The sequence below is a fragment of the Crotalus tigris genome, unplaced genomic scaffold (assembly GCF_016545835.1).
Source record: "Crotalus tigris isolate CLP2741 ecotype Arizona unplaced genomic scaffold, ASM1654583v1 scf7180000017551.9496454, whole genome shotgun sequence".
Classification (NCBI taxonomy): domain Eukaryota; kingdom Metazoa; phylum Chordata; class Lepidosauria; order Squamata; family Viperidae; genus Crotalus; species Crotalus tigris.
In genome coordinates, this window is record NW_024096469.1 from 1,042,597 (window position 1) to 1,063,809 (window position 21,213).

Sequence of the window (21,213 nt, forward strand, 5' to 3'; positions counted from 1 at the left end):
TACTTTGCAACCTGAGTTGTTGGAGAGCCACTCTCCAGTGGGGAGAAGGGGGAACAGGAGCAGCAGCAATGTAAGCAACGTAAAGCTAGTTTAGAATGAATTCCAGTTTGAATTTCAGAAAGGAGTCAATATGACTGAAAGGGAATCTTCTGGATATCAAATGCTTCTTCTGATACGTTCTCTACTTTCAGAGCTGTGTTGCTGCAATTGTTGCTGAACCAATCTTCTGCCTCAAGCTGTTCAACTGCTGTAATGCTTTGGCTAGAATAGTGCATCTGCCATGTTCAGCCCTGCTTGCTTAAGTGCTATATAATGCACATGCTGCTTTCCCTTAAAGGTAAAGAAAACTCAAAAAAATAAAAGGTTATCAAGGCTAAATATCCACCTTTTCCAATCTATGTTTATAGATTTCTGATCAAATTGACCTAATTTTTTTTAATTAAAAATTAAAATGCTTCTGCATCCATAACAACACATGTTGCTTAGAACTGAATAAAATATTTGTATCATGTAGTGCAGTGTTTCTCAACCTTGACCATTTTAAGGCCTGTGGACTTCAACTCCCAGAATTCCACAGCCAGCATTGCTGGCTGTGGAATTCTGGGAGTTGAAGTCCACAGGCCTTAAAATGGTCAAGGTTGAGAAATACTGATGTAGTGAAAATACGATTACTTCCTGTGATTTGAAAATTATACTATTGATCCAGTCTGAAATTATATTTGCCTTATTTACTGTGTCATTAGTTTCCTGGCTCATGTTGGTTTGCAATTACTATTCCAATATAATTTTCATTAGTCTATTACTAAGCCAATTTATCCTATATCTGTGTATTAGGGTTTAGTTCTATAAATAAAAAACTTAGGCATTTTTCCCTGTTATATTTCATTCCCTTACCTTTATCCATTTTTTCTTATCAAAATTATTTTGAATTTTATTCAACCCAACTTTGTGTCATCTACAATGACCCAGTTTTGTATCATTAAGCATATCTGATCATGTCTTCTTTAAAAAGTCATAAATATAAAATATGAAAATTTGAAATATTTTGTTTGGTGAAATCTGTTCCTGTTAAATCCATGCCAATTTTTTTTTTTTTTTGTAATCATCAGATTCTTTTCAAGTTACATACTTTGTAGCCTAACCATGATGTGCTTTAGGATCTTCCCTAGTGTCCTAGATTACTCCTTCCCCCTTTTACAAAAAGATTGGAACATCTACTTTCCTACAATCACTTGGCACTCTTCAGTTCTCTAGGATTTCTCAAAGATGATAAATAGAGGTTTCATCAGAGCATCAGTTGTTTCTTCAGGGTCCTAAGATGTAATTAATTTGGTCCTGAAAATTTAAATTCAATTGAACCAAAGAAACATTTCCTGATCATATTTCTTGTCCAAAGCTAATCACACCCTTTCACCCACTCTTCACAATTACCTTTTGGAACAAAATCTTTTTTGATGGAGGAGATTGAACCTAATTAAACATTGAATATTTTTTTCTTTACTACTTGTTAGTCTTGCTCTCTCCATTGAGCAACCAGCATACTGATTATGTTCTTTTCTTTTTATTTTGAACATATTATTTCAAACATATTTAAAGAATATGTTTTGTTATTTTACACTAATTTTGTTAATGTTAGCTTCTTTTGCTAATCTTAGCTTGTTCTGAGCTTTGTTTTTCTTAATGCCAATTCCACAATTCTGAGTTACCTGGCTGTTTCCTGACATTCTTTCCATTTCTGTAGGGTTCCTTTGGTGTTTTTAGATCCTAATTAAGCATTTTATAAGAGTTGCATTAGCTTCTTTTAGAGGCATGTTGGTAATTCAAATTCAAGGAACTTTCATCCCATCAAATCTGAACTATTGCTCCAATTGTTCAGTTCTTCAGAAGTGAAGAAGCTTCTTGGATGAGAAGTGAAAGGAAAAAAACCAAGAAAGTCCAGTTGCCTTTTGAAAAACACTTTTGGGACAAACAAGACCTGGAGTATTGAGAATCTTCATAGACATGTTGTTCCAATGGCTAAGTAATGGTGTATGTGCTGAATTGTATGGGTTTGTTTCTATCCAATAGATATCAGTTTCTCTCTACCATTAATATTGGCTCCAATGTAAGTGGTGCTGAATTTCATTGGAAGGCTAAGGTGTATAGTGTCTAGGGAAGCCAGGAAGAGTGTGTTCTCTTACTCCTTACTTATGAGGCAAGAAACCTCTGGCAAGCCCTGGTTACTTTGCGGAACTTGTGTTCTGTTTTGTAAGAATAGCCTAATAAGCCATTAAGCAGTCTTCTTCTCTTGCCAGGACTCAGGTCTTTTTTCCATCCTGAAAATGAAGGGAGATAATATATATGAGCTCTGCATCTTTTTTATAGTGTTGAAGAAACAAACATTATGATGGGATTCCTAATCTTTTTATTATGTTGCTACCTAAGCTTTTCTTGATTTTATAATTATGCCTGATAATTTAGTCCACTGCTGCTTTTAATACATTTAATTCATTCCATTACTTCATTGCTTGAAACATTTTATTATAAACTACCAATGATTCAAAAGTAGGGCAGGAATGCATAAAATATAAATTAATTAAAAACATGGCATGGTGATGAACGTGGGTTGCCACTAAAATCAGGGCTGGCTTATCATTAACAGTACTTAGCATGGTTAGTTGTATACTGACCAGCTTTTTGCTTCGTGTATGTTGATAAGTGTGACATTTTTCAGATAGATTGAGGTGTGAAATATGTAAGAAGCACTGAAAGAAATGGTATAAACAATGTGAGCTGCTATAGCTCCTAAAAGGCCTCTGAAAGAAATGCCTGGACAGGAAATTGAATCCTTGCCATAATGCTGTCATGACGCTTGAAGTTCCATTTCAGCAGAATTTATATCAAGAGGGGAGAGGGAAAATCGGAGCAAGCAATGGACATTTCTGCACTCTGCTTTCTTCATTGAGAGAGTGGAAGTGGAAAGGAGACAGCCGGCACTGGAGAGCTCAGGGATCTGTCAAGATTTCCTCTGGGAAAGAGACTTGTGTTGTGTGTCATCATTTGGAACTCACGGGTTTAGCCATATGTTTAGTTTAGCAGCGCTCCAAAGCAAAACAAATTTGAATCATTGGTCTCTCAGCAGCAACAATACTACTATTGTAAACTATAAAGAGAGAATCTGTTACAAAACCATGTTGATGGAACATACCATTGTCTACATTTTCCCTTCCAGCAAAATTTGGTTTTAGAGGTAGCCTGAATAGAATAGTACTTTCTCTAAAATTGTTGCTCAATAATCATTAATATTCTTCATAAATGTGTTCAGTTTGCACTCCCACCCAATCTGGTGCCATCCAGAAGTGTTGGTCTACAACAGCCATAATTTCCAGCTATTTGCAGTCCACTCTGTGTGGACTAGAACTATATGTATACATATTAATTAAATAAAAACATAGATACTCCTGTTGTCTTTTCCAGAAGAGAAAGGGCTGATTTAATCCTTTTAAAGAGAACGTATGTGGTTTTTATTTCTGGCCACTTACTTATTCCTCTGTGTCCAGATTTCCCACCAGTTAAAATACATCTAAAATGTGAGCTTAAGAATTTGCTTGCTGAATCCAAAGTTCTATCAAGTAGTTTGTTTCATTTTTAGTACGGACTAGTCAGATGGGCATTAAACAAGTCTTTCCTGTTACTGGTTTGTTTTCCAGTACCAGGCATAGTCCCTCTAAGGATGGAAGAACCTTCAGATATATCCATGGAGGTGTGTTTTATCAGTTGCCATTAATCACCATTTGCGTTATCATGATTAACAGCAACTGATAAAATACATCTTTATGGATTTGTCATATTTTTTGGCAACCTTCTTGTGTCATTTGTTTGTGCCAATTGGGTTTCAGGGCCTGTTTGTCCATGTAACAATATGACTCTGTTATCCAGTCTTTTAAAGACATTTTCTTAGACTGAAAAGCATTTCAGAAGGGAGGGAGAAAGCTGTTTGCTGCAAGATGGGTGTAGAATTCTGCTATATTGATTAAGCTCCTGGGACTGCTGCCAGTTGCCTCTAGGAGTAAATCAATACAGTTTGCAAAAGTAAAAGCTTCTCTTTGCTAGAGACATAAAATATTGGAAATTTTTAAATGATAAAACTTACAGGCAAGTGATGCTTCCTACTTACCTTGCCAGAGATGAGGGTTAATTGGGATTTGAGAATGTGGAACAGCTGCATCAGCAAACCAGTCATACTGTTAAATGCTCCCAAAATTAAATAGCCAAGTGGTAGGGCAATGGGCGTAAAAAGGGTCAAATTTCAGCCGGAAGAGCAGGCCAAGGTAGTACACAGGTGTTGCCTATTATATAGACAAGAAGATTTCTCAGGTAGCTCTACAGTTAAAAATGGATGAAATAAACTTGTATTAGAATCTATACAATGCAGTTTGCTAACTTCGATCTCTTCCTCCCAGTGTTCTGAATACTGTTGAATTGGCATTTGTTTCTGCACTTTCAGCATATTTTTGGAAATTGTTTTGTTCAACTTGATCTTAAGGGGCTTTAACCCTACTTTTATCAAAATAATGGTATTTCAGCATAACATTTACTGTGTTTCCCCGAAAGTTAGACCCAGGCCGATAGTAAGCCCTCGCTTGATTTTGGGGGGTGGGCCTAATATAAGCCCTGCTCCAAAACTAAGCCCTAGTTTTGGGGTGAGGTGCACCCCTAAAAATCAAGCTAGGGCAGGGGTAGGGGAGTGAAGCTACCCCACATGGCCTACACCCGCTTACCTTACCGGTAGGACCACTGCAGTCAGGCCTCCCACGCCCTGACAACTGTCGCGCTGCTCCTTGACTTCTGCGGCCGCTTGCCGCCGCTTGTGGTTGGACATCATGTGGTGCATTGCACCGTTGCCGCTCCTCCCGGCAGGACGCCGCATGGTGCTTTGGGCTGCTTCTGTGGCTCATGGCAGGAGGCCATGTGGCACTTTGGGCCCTTTCCGTTGTGGAAATGGCCCAAAGAGCCATACAGCGTCCTCCTGCGAGCAACAGAAGTGCTGCGCAAGCAGCGGAAGTGGCCCAAAGCACCATGCGGCATCCTGCCAGGAGAAGCGAAATGGCCCGCAGCACCCTGTGGCATCCTGGCGAGAGGAGCAGCAATGGTGCAGTCTGTCACATGGCATCCAGCCGCAGGTGGCGGCAAGGAGCTGCAGAAGAAGTCAAGCAGTGGAGTGACAGGGGTCGGGGCATGGGAGGCCTGGCTGCGGTGGTCCTAAGGTAAGACATTCTCTGAAATTAAGACCTAGTGCCTTTTTTGGAGGCAAAAAATATTATAAGACCGGGTCTTAATTTTGGGAAAACATGGTAGTAGTATTCAAGTTCCAAGCTACAGTAGTTTAGATGATACTTCCCTTACCATATATGAGGTTTTATGTATCAGGATGGAGATCAAGGTAAAATGTTACTAAGTAGAATAAGATTACACTGTCTAATATAACCATGAAGTCCTGGATGGAATTTCTGTATTATTTTTCTTGATTTTTTGTTGGAAAAAATAAAAAAAAATTGGTTCAGAGAGAGGGAAGAATGGAAATATCTTATAAAATTGAGGAACATTTGAATTTTGCTCTGATCTGCTTTTTCTGATGTGACAATGGAGTTTTTTGCTATGTTTTGCCGCTCAAGGGCTATTCCATATTTGTCACTATATATCTGAAGAATTCAGTGTCACACAGATAATAATAGTAATAATAATAGTAATAATAATAATAAAGTTGGAAGGGACCTTGGAGGTCATCTAGTTCAACCCCCTGCTCAGGCAGGTAACCCTATACCATGGCTGTCCAGTCTCTTCTTAAAAACTTCCAGTGTTGGAGCATTCACCGCTTCTGGAGGCAGGTTGTTCCACTGGTTAATTGTTCTAACTGTCAGGAAGTTTCTCCTTAGTTCTAGGTTGCTTCTCTCCTTGATTAGTTTCCATCCGTTGCTTCTTGTCATGCCTTCAGGAGCTTTGGAAAATAGCTTCAATCCCTCTTCTTTGTGGCAATCCCTGAGATATTGGAACACTGCTATCATGTCCCCCCTCATCCTTCTCTTCATTAAACTAGACATACCTAATTCCAGCAGCCGTTCCTTATATGTTTTAGCCTCCAGTCCCCTAATCATCTTTGTTGCTCTTCTCTGTACTCTTTCTAGAGTCTCAACATCTTTTTTACATCATGGTGACCAAAACTGGATGCAGTATTCCAAGTGTGGCCTTACCAAGGCATTGTAAAGTGGTATTAATACTTCACGTGATCTTGATTCTATCCCTCTGTTAATGCAGCCTAGCACTGTGTTGGGTTTTTTGGCAGCTGCAACACACTGCTGGCTCATATTTAAGTGATTGTCCACTAGGACTCTGAGGTCCCTCTCACAGTTACTACTATTGAGCAAGGTACCCCCTATACTGTACCTGTACATTTGGTTTTTCTTGTCTAAATGTAGAACCTTTTTCACCACTGAATTTCATTTTGTTAGATAGTGCCCAGTGTTCAAGTCTGTCCAGATCCTCCTGTATCTTAAGCCTGTCTTCTGGAGTGTTGGCTATTCCTGCCAGCTTGGTGTCATCTGCAAATATGATGAGTTCCCCATCTATCCCCTTGTCCAAATCGTTGATGAAGATGTTGAAGAGCACTGGGCCCAGAACAGAGCCCCGGGGCACCCCACTACACACTTCCCTCCATGTAGATGTGGTTCCATTGAGGACCACACACTGAGTACGGCCGGTCAGCCAGCTACGGATCCATCTGGTGGTGATGCTGTCTAACCCACATTTTTCTATCTTATCAAGTAGTAGGTTGTGATCTACTTTATCAAATGCCTTACTGAGGTCCAAGTAAATTATATCCACAGCATTCCTCTGATCCACTAATTTTGTCACTTGGTCAAAGAATGCAATAAGATTTGTCTGGCACGATCTGTTTTTGACAAACCCATATTGGCTTTTAGTAATGACTTTGTTTGCCTCTAGGTGTTCGCTGATTCGTTGTTTATCTTTTCCAGAATCTTCCCAGGTATTGAGGTCAGGCTGATAGGTCTGTAATTTCCTGGGTCCTTTTTTTTTTTCCTTTTTTGAAGATGGGAACTACATCAGCTCTTTTCCAGTCCTCCAGTAGTTCCCCAGTGCTCCAGGACCTTTGAAAAATATAGTTCAGTGGTTCTGAGATCACATCTGCCAGTTCCTTGAGAACCTTGGGGTGTAATCCATCTGGTCCTGGTGATTTGAACTCATCTAGGCTGGACCGTTTTCTTGCCTATCTTAACTTGTGTTTCTGTTCTGTTTTTTTATGGCACTATTTTTGGTAGGTTGGTCTGTTTTTTCCCTTTGTGTAAAGACAGATGCAAAAAACGAGTTAAATAGTTCTGCTTTCTCCCTGTGGCTTGTCACCTTCTTGCCACTTTCCCTAATGGACCAATCATTTCCTTCACTTTTTTCTTGTTTTTTACATGTTGAAAGAAGCTTGATGATATGAGTTTATTTTATTCCAATTATATTCTAATTTAGATAATTAAGGAATGAGTGTGATGATGATTTCTAAGAGTTTTAGTACCCAGAAGATCTTATAGAAATACTAATACTAATACATAAATCTAGTTCAAGCTGGGATTGGCAGGCGTGCCTCTTTCTCATTTCTGCCTGGAATAACAGAATCCCAATTCAGATCTGGAAACATGAATTGAGTTATACTACTGTCCTTCTTCATAATGTATGCTCATTTCTATCAAGCAAGATACAGAGATAAAAATAGAGACAGCATGTTCTAAATCATTTTAAAGGTATTAGCAATAATGGGGAACAGGGAATTCAGAGACTATGGTAGTAGGACAAGATATTGATTCTTGCATTATTCTGTTATTTTTCTAATGAAAAATCAAATTTGGCACTGCTGTTGATCCTGTGAGCAAGGCATGTAAGTATCATGCAATTGTTTACATATTTTATTAGTATTATGTGTTTTAATGATTTGGGGTTAATTTGAAAAATTGACAGGGAAGAAAAAGGTTAAATTCTTTTTCCTAATATCATTTTAATATATTATCCATTACTTATTGCTACATTTCTAGTATTTAAAAAAACAGGTTATTATATTCAGCTATCAGTCAGATCACTTCTGTTGTGGCAATAATCTAAACATTTGCCCATCTAACTCCACTCACCTCTACCTGAGATTGTTAATGGCAGATACCAGAGGCTTAATCCATAAAATTAATATACAATTCATTCATGGTACTAACAAGAGTTATTTCATATACAACAAGTGCTATTAACATTTGAAGATTACTCCTCATTCCCACCTCTAGTGAATTATTTATAGGACCCATGCTAGAATAATTTAAGATGTGTTTCTTTTCTAATTCAGAAGCAGTAGCATGTAAGAAAGGAAAAGAGAGAGAATACAATAAAGATAATTAATTTGAATAATAAAACTCATACATCCACCATAATGGATACATAACTAGGAAAATACCTGGCCCATAGTGCTATTATATTAAAATGTTCTGGGTTTTTCACACTGTCTTAGTACTTCTTTCAACTTGATGAGATGGATTATTTTTCATATATTGTCAAGGAAAAACACAGATTTAGTGGCTTCCTTAAGGCTATGTAGTGAATTCATAGTTGAAGGGAGATTTCAACTGAGCAATTTTTACTTTTCAAGCTCATGTTTTTGGCCATTCTACCCTAATAAATAGTGTTATAGGTTTTTTTTTAATCTTGGGAAATCTTGTTTCAGTTTAATATGGCTTACTTTATATTGATCTCACTGCCTTTGTAAAATAGAAATAGATAGATGGTTAAGTGAAGATGAATATGACTAGACAAAGCATGTGTTCACTAAATGAGTTAAATAAACAAAAATAGCTTTCCAGAAATGGTGGGTGAAATCAATAAATTTACCATTAATTTAGTTATAACTTGCAGATAGTGAATGTAACATATCTGCTTGCACATTTAAAAATCTTTACTATTATCAATGTAGCTTGTTGTTGTGTGATAGGGTTTCCTTTCTCAATCAGCATGGTTTGTAATATTAACTTAAGATCAGTCCAGTTTCTCTCTCTGGTACTCTCTCTGCAGCTGTGAGTAAAGGGTAATCCTTTGGATTAGTCTACAAATACAACTTTGCAAATCCAAGGAAAACCATGCAAAGTCTTTCTCACAAGCTAAGCAGGCTAAGCAAAGGTGAGTGACTTGTTGAAATCTCCTCCAATGTGTTGAAAATAGGTTGAGTACCTAATAACTGCTCTTGCTACACAGGCGTTTCTCAACTTTCCCACCTGTTATGCTGTTGCTTTTGCTTCTTTTACTTGGCTTTACAGCTCCTTTTATTAGGATTCCTCGCCCTTAGGTGGGTAATACAGACATTCTTTTTATTAAATAGATGTCCCAGCAAAAAAGTTCAGTTATATGTCTCCTGATTGAGAGAATACAAGATCCCTAAACAATAAGCTAAATAGAAAATATTCTCTAGATTCTCTCCCTCTCCCATTATGCAAAATCTGAAATATGGAAAAACTGCCAAACATCAAGTGAGTTGCACAAATAATCTTGCAACAGCATCACTTAAGTGATCATATAAATGACATTTTCTGGGTCAGCCGTGCTGTTGTCTTAATGGATTGCACTGTGGTCAGAGGACTGATGTGGTCTGAATCTAGAGGTTTTGGGAACAGATGTGCTAAATGGACATATCCATTCCATTCCCAATTCATCTTTATGTGCACTATAAATCTACCCCCTATCATTTAGAGACCAGACCTTTCTGTCTGCTATTGCAGTATAATACATCTCAAGATGAATGTGATTATTTCATTCCAAGATGTACAACTGTATTATATCCAGGGCTTTTTTTTGTCACAGAACGCCTAGAACAGAGTTCCGGCACCTTTTTTAGATGGAACCTTGTAGGGTAGGCAAGGCGGGTTGTATGACGTGTGTGAGTTCAGGCACCTTTTTTTTTTTTTTTTTACAAAAAAAGCACTGATTATATCCATATCGAAACACATACATGTGGCATTAAAACTTTCCAATAATTTTTCTGCATTGTATTTCAATAAAACTGATGGGCTTTTTTGTTGAAATTAATAGATGCTTGAGTATGTGCACTTATATTGTTTTCTTACATGAAGACGATTAGTTACAAAATGTGAGGAAACAAACGCATTACCTAACCTGGGTTTCAGGTTTTGAAGCTTGAAAACTTAAAACATTATCTTCTTATCAGTCTTAGTGGGAGGGGACGATAAAGAGGTTTTGTTTTTTATCTCCTGGCCAATTCTTTGTGGAATGAGCTGTACAGCCTACATTTCAAGATTAGACTTCTGTGTGAAAGCCTGTATGGGCAGCAAGGGCGTCTGAAGAATAGGAGTGGGAATCTCTATCAAGGATGCGGATCCTGTTATTCCACGAAAGCTCAAACCGCTGCTATACCCGAATATAAAAGCTTTCAGAGATGAATGCTCTCTTCCCTTACTCCTTTCATTTTAGTATATGAATATATAAAATGCAACGGTGTCTTACCATTTTGCGAGAGCAGGACTCCATGCCTGCATTATAAATTCCCCCCCCGGTCCCCGCCCGCCTCTTTTTATGACTGTCCAAGATCACAAGGTAGTTTTCCCTCAGGACCACCTGGAAGACTGGGAGGGCGAGTCCGAGGGGCTAAGTGCGTCTGAACCTGAGTCGCCCTCGCCCATTCCGCTTTTCCGCTGAAGGACCTGGCGCTGGCATCCGTTTCCCCTGCGTCCCCGGCTGCTCTCCGTCTCCCCGCCGCCAGATCCGCTGATTCAGGCTCTTTCCGCGTAAGCCAATCAATGGGCAGGAAGGGCCTGCAGCGAAGCTCCGTGGCTCAGCGCTGACGGTGCTGTACTGTTGGGAGTCAGGCGACGCGCATTGCAGTCTCCGCTCCTCCAGCCCACCCCAAGAACTGGGCTGGTCCCAGCGGCACGTTTCCGCGTGTGCCTCCGCTGCTCCACTTTCGAGAGAGAGCTGGCGGGCGGCCTGCTAAATTGCTAAGAGCAATTTTCACCCATTCCTCGCCACCGTTAAGTGGCGGCGATTGCCTCAGAAACTTGCAAGAATTGAAGCGGGTAGCGCAGGAGCTCAAAGAGAGGAAGAAAATAGTCTCTAGGGCAGATGTTGTGATTCAAAGCTCTAACGTGTTTTTTGGGTTAGGAGTTAGGCAGATTTTAAACCAGGAGGGAGTAATGGGATTCAATTGCTTTGTATGCCAGCCCTTGACCTAACTGGCAGTTGCCTGACCTACATGTGATAGCAAACCCTGAGGTTCCTTGAAAAATGCTGTCTATGTTCAGAGGCAGGATTAGCCTCATGGAAAAGTTTGACCTGGGAAGAGAGAAATTAACTCTAGTTCTGGGGGCAAGTAGTTGAAGGGTATATAGCAGTTTTTGGGATCAAATAAAATGGATACATTTGTGGCATTTTTTCAATTTTCTTCCACAATTTAAACTTCGATTCTTTTGAAATCTAGGTCATTTTCATCTCTTCCTGTGGACTGTTAGAATTAATGCTTTAAACCCACCTCTGCCGTTTATTTTATCGTTTCTAAACATATCTATTCCTATTCCTTTAAAAAAAAATTCCAATCTGGATGCTCAACTAACTCAGTTCTCATATGCCCAGAGTTGATACTTTAATTATGAAAAAGGAAGGGGAGGATTTTTTTTTTGTAGGGCATGATTTCCAGCAAGCTCCCCAGGCTGCTCTTTGATATATTCAATTACAGGAAATTTATTTTGTGTTTTGAAAATTTCTGTGATTCTTATATTTGAAAATAATAGAAAAGTGCATGTTTGCTTGATCAGTGTTTGGTCTGGAACAAAAGAGAGACAATTGCTTCTTTTTTCTCTCTAATTGGTGCTCCCCTGAGCTGGTTGTCCTTAGGTAGTACTAATGCAGCAGCTGCCCTTCCTGTTATTATGCTGGCACAGCATGAAGCCAGTTCTAACTATATCAGGCTCCAGCTAAGCTAAGAACACAAGGCTGCTTTGGAGGGGGTTCAGAACTTTCCAGCAACCCCTAAAATCCTATAATTTCTGCATAGCTCAATACTAGTGCACCAGCTGTGACAATACTAAGGACTGATTATCTTGGATCCCAGTCAGACATAAAATACTATGATAATCATTAAAAACTGTAATGTTGAGCAACATGTTGAATGGACAAAGCATGTAACTTTAACAAACAAAGGCAGCTGCTTAATCCATGAGATGTCAGACTTTCTGTAGCCTCCCTGCTCTGTGTAGAAACAAAGAATCTTAGCTCAGTAGCTGCAAAAACAAAGTAATTCTCCCAGAAAAATCCTATTATTTAAGTTTGAGAAGAGGTATTATACCACTCAGATAATTTTGCTGTTTTCTGCACAACAGGTTGTAGCAACACACTTAGATAGCAAATGCTATAGGCTGAAGTCATGTGTTGGGACACAATGAATGTACATTCTAGGTAATATTTCTGCCCATGCTTTGGAAAAAAAACTGGCAAAACAAATAGCCCTAGGATAGGCTCCAAGCATTCTGTAAGTCAAATGCAGTATTGAGTATAACCAGACAATAAAAAGGTCAGCTGAGGTTTTGGAAAAAATCAGCAGTCAGCAAATGTGACCTTTCATAATTTCGGTTGCTATTACTTATGGATAAAGTAGTGCTGTAAAAGGTTAAGTGATAATCAAAAGCAACAGGTGCGTGATTCTTCAAGCATAAATATGAAACTCATAAAGAAAATGTAAACTATTGGATTTTTATTTGTTGCTTATTTCTCGTGGAAGCCCTGTTCTGGGCACATGTTCCTATGAACCATCCAGTATGGGTAAGGCAGGGACAGGCTGAACTAGTATATTGTCAACTTTTTTCTAAAAGAAATGGTGTGCCTTGAATATCCTCTGGTTCAGTCATAATTTTATTTCCTAGATCAGTGGTGGCGAACCTATGGCACGCGTGCCAGAGGTGGCACTCAGAGCCCTCTCTGGGCACGTGTGCCGTTGCCCCAGCAACACCTTTCCCAGTGGCCCCCTCCTCACCAGCAGCCCCCCAGAGAGCTGCCCTTGGGCACGGCCCTTATGGAGCAGCTCAGCCCAGGACATGGCAGCTGGACAGCAGGGACAAGACTGCCCTCGCGTCCCATCGCACACAGATGATGCTGTGGGGTGTGGGTAGAGGGCGTGGCTGCCATGGTACTGCAGGGCCACCTGGGTGAACTGCTGCGGCAGGCCGTGGAGGCAGTAGGAGGCCATGCAAGCAGGTGGAGGACAGAGCAGGGGCGGACAGGCAGCTGAGCGGGGGTGGGTGGGTGGCGGGGCAAGCAGCAGAGCGGGGTAGGCAGGGGAGGAGGGCGGTTTTGGGGCACTCAGTGTCTAAAAGGTTTGCCATCACTATCTTAGATTAACCATACAGTTTTATTAGGGATAATAAAGAAATTGATGGTATTTTCCTTGTCTGGCATATTTTCAATCTCCCATTTAGTCTACATCTCTGAGAGACTGGAAGACTCCTATCTAAGTACTCAAACAATCCCAATGTGACTTAGCTTCTCAGTCCAGACAAGGTTGACCAGTGCTGCCACCTGCTTAGATCCATTTAACAATTATATGCAAGTAATGCAGCTTTTTTGTCCTTTCTGCCTATCCCAGAATTTATATTAGAAAAAGATGGTGTACATTCAGATATGTTAATATTAAGATGATAGTCCAGTAAGTAGCTGATCTACTTCTAAATCTGTAAACAACACCATTGAAATACATTTCAGGGAGGCATCTGGTCAGAACTTCAAAAAGTTAGATATGCCCTCTATTTAGAACCCTACCAAAGTAGCAAATTTTCACTGTCACAAAGGTGACATACAGGATCTTATGTAATACATAATAGTTTGGTGCAGGGGTTCTCAATCTTGGCAACTTTAAGACTTGTGGACTTCAACGCCCAGAATTCCTCAGCCAGCAAAGCTGGCTGAGGAATTCTAGGAGTTGAAGTCCACAAGTCGTAAAGTTGCCAAGGTTGAGAACCCCTGGTTTGGTGTAATGCAGTTAACACCATTTTTATTCCTAAGTATTTAAAAAAAATAGCTTAACTGATGCAAGTGCTTGTGCCTCCATGTCAGTTGTGAGTACAAAAAGCCTAAATACTGCATTACTTCCCAAATACTTCCCAAAAAGTAGAAGAGCATTAATGGTAGCTAATTCAATTATCCACCAATATTTGCCCAATCATACTCTTCCATAAGACTTATGAACATTTTCTGTTGATCTTAATCCTATCATATCTTAATTCTTTAATTTGTGTTTTAAATTTTATTCTGCTGTTGTTTTAGGTCTTATTATGACCCACATTGGAAGGATTTGTGCCTTAAAAGAAGAGATAAAAATGGCTATATTAAATATTTAATGCCACATGTGGTAGGAAAATAGTGCTGTCTGCAGCTGTCTGTTAAATAAATTAATCACTCAGGAGAAAAAAAAAGAAAAGCAGAACAGAATTTATCATAGGAAACTGCTTTTAGAGTGGTTGCATAGCTATACAAAGGTTATATTGACCTTCACTTCCAGAATGTGTTTAACAGGTATGATACTAGTATCTCTTGGTTAAGGCCACAGAGAATAAATAGAAATATATTTCCAATACACTTAGTGGACAGACATTTTCCAGCTCATACAGTTGCCTGGTATATGCTAAAATGACTGGATTTCTCTTACATGTTTTAAATAAATGAGTTTTTTAAAAAAATATTTCACACACATACAAATATGCTCTTTTCATTACATCTAGTTCCACAAAAATTCAAGTTCCTGTTTCCGTATCTATGAAACATGGAAAGAGAATGAACTCACAATAGGGACTTCTGGGGAAGAAATGGCAGATGGAGAACAGTTCAACAATAAGCGGAACTGATGACTGCAGTGGAATAAAGAGCTAGTGAATAGAACTTCTCCTCAATAAGTTATCTCCAGGCAAGGAGAGGACTTAAGATCACCACAAATACTCCAGGCAGTTGCTCCTCACAAGGAGACTGCAAGACAGCAATCTTTGCATAGTTAATGCTCTGGGAGATGAGGGAATAGCCATCTTTCCCAAACTGCAGTCAGCACCTTTGAAAGGACACTAAGTTCACACACTTTTTTTTTTCTAATCACTTTTTGAAATTGCTTCTTAACTACTTTTTAACTATCAGGAACCTTTGGATCAACAAGTCTGAAAATACCAAATGAGTTCCCTTCAATCCTTAGAGAAAGAAGCTTTAAATACAAGTTTAAGGGTATTTTTTAAGTAAAAAAACAGAACTTTGATTTTGGAAAGTTAAAAGCAGACTAAGATCCAGATGGATTTGAAATAAGATTTTGGAATTAATTAAAATATTTTTTAATTCTCTTAAAAATATGATAGGATGATACTTTGAAGATTGAACACTAGTAAAAACCAGAAGGAACTAAAGTTAGTTCAATTAAAGAACATTTAAATTTGACTTACTAATGAAGAATGGAGCAAAATATTTTAACATGAGACATATTAAAGAGTATTTCTGAACAATGGACCCAGAAGTTAATTTTAGGATTCTCTGTCTCTATAGATAAATTGTATTTAAAGATGTTATGAAAGGAGAACAAATTTTACCTGACAAAATTGAGATTGATTTGAAAATGGAGTTAAAAATGACAGGCTAAAATAATGAATGATATGGAAAAAGATGCTACACTGGACATATAAAAGAAACCAGCTGAAGTCTTGATTATTAAAAGGATATACAAATAACAGGCCAAGCAAGGATTGGGTTTACAAAAGAGACATTAAAGCTTTGAAGAATTTTGTAAAAAAATTTTCAATGAAAAAAATGAAAAGAATTCAAGTTCTCCAACATTATTTGAAGAGATTAAAGATCAAGATTGTTAAAAGAATATAAAAATGGTTTTATTTGATCAAGATTAAAATATATATTATTATTTCTGGTAAGCTTTAATGGACTGTTACAGATAATGACTGAAATAATGAGACCACAAGGATTTGTCTAGAGATGTTAGATGGGATATGAGGAGAAATCATTTGCTATAATTTAATATTTAAGTGATTAAAATTATTTACACTTGTGATAAACAGGGAGTCATTTCTTTATATATATTTTCTTTTATATAAATATAAAATATAGTTACATATATTTATGTATTTATATGTATAAATTAAAAGAAATATATAAAGAAATTACTTCCCATTCATTCATATATAGAGAGATGAATGATCAGGAAGTCATTTTTTATATGTGAACATATATAAGAACATACATATACACATAGGAGTTTATGAATTCTGTTTCTAACCTTATTGTGTAGTAGTGGACTCCCTGTTCTGATATTTATTCTCTCTAAAACAGAAATAGCAGTAATAGTGAGACAGATTCTTCTGATCTTCTAAATGTTGTCAAAAGAGGTTGAGGATGAATACAAATAATTTAGATCCGCTTCAAAATTCAGTACTGTAATTGTGAAGACAAATCATCTCCCAGTCCCCGTATAGATTCATCTGTTTCTCTCCCTCTCCCTCCCTCCCTTCCCCTGCTACCATTACCTGTTAATGCTTGGGTAAAGGGTGATGAGCTCCAGAAAAGCAAGATCTAATCAGTTTTTAAAGGGCTGTTTCACCTGGTGTTTTTTTTAACTGTACATCAAAATGATACAAAATGTGACTGTAAGGAACACATCATGTATCAGACAGTATTAGCTACACCACATTAACAAATATACACTGATGACAATTTTGAGTTTGTTGCTATATAATAATGTGCAATGACCTCAAGCTGTAATTATTCCGTAGGAATTTCTGCAGGAAACTAAGTGCAGCTGTTTCAGAATTTGTGGGTTGAAACAGGTAGTAATATTCCTTCGTAGTTGGATCCAGTGACTTTAGTTCACCAAGCTTGAATAGGCTGTTCTTATATAATACTTGTATTTGTACCTTGCATTTTGCATGTCAGTAAATCAAGAAGAAAATATGATATGGCCATGCCTTCCAATGAACAGTGCACAGTACTACAGATAAAAAAATCAATATGCAATTTGTCTATATTATTCTTTTTAATGGTTTTTATGGATAGAGAAAAAAGATCAAGCATGGAAAAACACAGGAGGATCAAAAGTGAGAAATAACATAACCAGGACCCCTAATAAAAGTCTGTAAAAGAATTGTGATGATAGCACAATGAAATATATATCTATAGACACATTCTAAGTCAGAAATTTGATTTTAAAATGGGTATTTTGGGTACTAGACTTCCACGTTAAATGGTATTTTTAGCATCCATTGATGTGTATGGAACTCAGAATAGAATACATTGGCACAAGAAGTGGGTGATAGTGGGAATTCTACATTTTTGGCCATGCCTAAAAATCCATTTCCTTAACCCTGCCTTACTCCTTTTGAATACATGATTTTAGCAACTATCATAGCAAACTGCATTGTCCTTGCTCTGGAGCAACATCTACCTGATGGAGACAAGACACCAATGTCAGAACGATTGGTGAGTATAATTCTCATCCTCTTAAACACTACCATAGAAAACAAAATGGAGAGCCAGTTTCAGGAATTTGGGGCCCAATACAACATACGATTTGATATCCCCATTCACAGCTCTAACGTAGCATTGTGGATGGATTTCTACAAAATAAACGATACAATTACATATTCAAAATTAAATACATGGAGAAATTGAATTTAAGATTAAAGGTGTGACCAGAACGTTTGAGGAATTTTATTAAGCTTATTGCGAAGGTTGGAAAAGAGAGATGCAGTGTTCTTTAAATATTTTTCTCTTGATCAGGATTTCTATTCCTGACATTGCCAGGTACGCCATAGGGTTGAGATAGGGATCCTGCTGGTGAATTGGCTACCTATTGTTTGCAGTAATCCATTCTGAATTCCTAGATCTAATCTTGGTATTGGATCTTTTTTGCTTGTTTGAGTTAGATGATTTCCACCTCCATAATTCAGGATTTGGGTTTGGAAGAAGTTGGGAGTTCATGGCTTCTGTAGTGATCATGCATTTGCTGTAGGTAATCTCAGGCCCAATTCACTGTGACAGTCGTGTGTTTTTCTTTGGAGTAGGTCAGTTCCCAGTAGATTTACAGGAAGGTGGGGAGTATATGGAGCCCTAAAGGAAGTGTTTTTTTTCTCATGAGCTTCATATTTAGAACAAATATCCTTGGAAATAAGGTTTGGTCCACGTCTTTTGATTATTCCAGAAGAAGGTCATGTGGAACACTTTCCAATAATTTTATTAAATAATTAGATAATGTACTAGAAATGCTATATGCCTCTATCTGGTATTTCATTATTTTTATTTTTACTCTTGAATGCATGTTTTGTACTTAGTGTGCATTGCTGTCTTTTACATACCACCAAGAGTTGTGTGATTGTGGTGGGAATAAAATAGAATGGAAGGGAGCGGAGTGGAACGGGACAGAATAGAACAGAACAGAACAGAACAGTATAGAACATATAAATGTTAGATGCACCCAGAAGTAATATCCGTGTACAAGAATGGCCCTGTTGGTCCCAATCTAGGGAGCTGGTTCAGCCTATGATTGGATCTGCCACTTGAAAACCCCATCAACCCAAAGCAGGCATGGATCACTCAGAGCACAGCAGTGGAGACAGGAAGCCTTAGTTTCTTCATTTTTGTGTTTTTATTCATCTACATAGCCTTCTTCATTTGGCATCTCTGCTTAGGAGTGCCCTAGTTTTCTGGGTCTGAACACAGCTGTGTACACTGCAGTCTCTTTTCATCAGCTCTGGCCCTATGTCAAGATCTTCCCCCTTTTCATAAGGTTCAGTAAAATTGCCCTGTCCTTTGATGAAACTATTTTTCTTCATGAACATCATCCATTATGTGGAACCAGAGCTGCCAACTGAAAATTTCTGGTACATGGTTAGGAATGGAGCCAAAACTGAAATGCAGCAGTTGCTTATTTTCCAACATCAAAGTATAGCACTGTCTAATGAAGTCTACACAAGAACTGTCTGTGAACTGAACGTGTACCAATTTTCAAGCAAAAGGTTTGAGGAGATTTTGCTCCACCTTCCAATCATTGTACTGATCTATTGGCAAGCATCTATAAGTAGTCCTCAACTTACAGCCGTTCGTTTAACAACGGTCTGAAATCACGATGGCTTCAGTGTGCTTTATAGCCTGTAAAGCGCTTTCCGCATGGCAAAATGTTGCAGCAACACCTCCTATAGTCACGTGATTGTGGTCTGAGGGCTTGGCAACCTGTTCACACTTATGATTGATTGCCAAATGCCCTGCCACCAATCATGACAGTTAGAACAATTAACCAGTGGAACAACCTGCCTCCAGAAGTGGTGAATGCTCCAACACTGGAAGTTTTTAAGAAGAGACTGGACAGCCATTTGTCCAAAATGGTATAGGGCAGTGGTTCTCAACCTGTGGGTCGGGACCCCATTTGGGGTCGAACGACCATTTCACGGGGGTCGCCAAGCAACGCAGTCCACCATTTTTCCCCCTTTTCCTTCGCGGTGCTACTCCCTTTTATTCTATTGGCTTTTGAAAGCCAATAGAATAGATTCTCTTGAATAGAGTCTAATTCTATTGGCTTTCCAAAGCCAATAGAAATTGTCCAGGCTGTCTCTGCCCTGCTGAGCCCGCCAAAAGTCCCATTCTGCAAACGGTGCTGCACAAGTTGAGTAGTCCTCGACTTACGACCGGTTGAGTAGTCCTCCGGTGGGGGTCGTGGCATTAAAAAGGTTGAGAACCACTGGTATAGGGTTTCCTGCCTGAGCAGGGGGTTGGACTAGATGACCTCCAAGGTCCCTTCCAACATTATTATTATTATTATTATTATTATTATTATTATTATTATTATTATTATTATTATTATTATTATTATTATTTGATTATTATTTGCGATCTTCTTTGCCAACCTCCAAAGAATGTCAGTGGGGAAATAGGCAAGGGAGGTTGCAAGCTGCTACACCTGCTAGAGAATTCTCTTTCGTCTCGGGGGGCTGCCTGAAGAAGGTGCCTGCTGAGGTGAGCTGAACTCCTTCTGAGGATGCAGAAACAGCCCAAATCCTGAAGATTCCAGCTTCATTCCTGCACCCTGCTGAAGGAGTAGTCTTCTGTGCATGGAGGAGGAAAGCTAAAATCCTTCAGCAGGCAACTTTTTTCAGCCAGCCCCTAAAGACGACAGGGAGCTGAAATCTAAGAAGGTAAGGAGTGTGGGGTGACTCAGGCAGGTGGAGGAGGCCTGAGCAGGCTGCATTTATGTGTCTCTGCCCAGGAGCTGAAGATCATGATTGGATTTCAGCAAGGAGAGTTTTCAACTCCTGAGCAGAGAGGCAGCATAGTAAGAAAAGGACCACTTGGTGCCTCAGGGAGAAAGAGGAGGAGGAGGAGGAGGAGGAGGAGGAGGAGGAGGAGGAGGAGGAGGAGGAGGAGGAGGAGGAGGAGGAGGAGGAGGAGGAGGAGGCATGGCACAAGCTACATACAAATGTTTCTCCACTTAGAGTCTGGAAATCTTCCTTGGATTCTGGCAGGATTTTCAGCTCCTAAGAGCAGCCTCCTGGGGTCTCCCCCACTCCTTTGGGACACCATGAATGGAGGGATTGTGGTGGTTTGGCAAAGCAGCCACATAAGCTTCTTGCTTAACAACTGCTTTGCTTTATGACTAAAATTCCAATCCCAATTGTGGTTGTAAGTCGAGGACTACTTGTAGTGAGTGAGGAAATACATATATGATCATGCAATATGATTATTTTTCTCCCAATGGTCTTTTAGTTCCCAGTATGGCAAATGGTGTCAATCTGTTAGAAATATAATTTGCAATAGAAGCCTACATTAATGTAATTGATTTTAAAAGATTTGCAAGACTGGTCTACCCATGTTTTCAAAGTCGGATAAAAATGTTTAGAATATTTTCATGCCCAGCTAGGTGTAACTGGAAGGTAAGATCCGAGTGAGCCATCCTCATTATGTGGTTTCCTTGGTAATTCTATGTCAGTCATATTACCAGTTTGGTCCCCAAATGAACTCTCTAGTGCCCTTTAGATATTTTGGACTCTTCAGCCCAGTTACAATAAGTAAACACGTGTCCACAGGCGTGTCCACAGGTTGTGGGGGGAACAATCAAGCTATATAACTATCAGATATATATACCTGTCTTTGGCTTAATGAAAATAATATGGG

The 21,213-nt window shown here is 38.9% G+C and overlaps 1 protein-coding gene and 1 long non-coding RNA gene across 13 annotated transcripts in view; one reads left to right on the forward strand and one right to left on the reverse strand.

The window, feature by feature from the left end:
* Nucleotides 1-21,213, forward strand: part of CACNA1A (calcium voltage-gated channel subunit alpha1 A) — a 328,550-nt gene that overhangs the window by 88,033 nt on the left and 219,304 nt on the right. For all 12 annotated transcript variants that reach the window (XM_039342836.1, XM_039342879.1, XM_039342845.1 and 9 more), the window contains exon 3: nt 17,424-17,529. In XM_039342836.1, coding sequence (XP_039198770.1) covers nt 17,424-17,529 — 106 coding nt within the window. The remainder of the gene's footprint in view (nt 1-17,423; nt 17,530-21,213) is intronic.
* LOC120307792 lies at nt 638-10,987 on the reverse strand. Its single transcript, XR_005556648.1, has 3 exons — nt 10,534-10,987; nt 4,157-4,362; nt 638-2,315 (listed from the first exon to the last, which is right to left on the reverse strand). It is a non-coding gene; the product is annotated as an uncharacterized LOC120307792 (long non-coding RNA).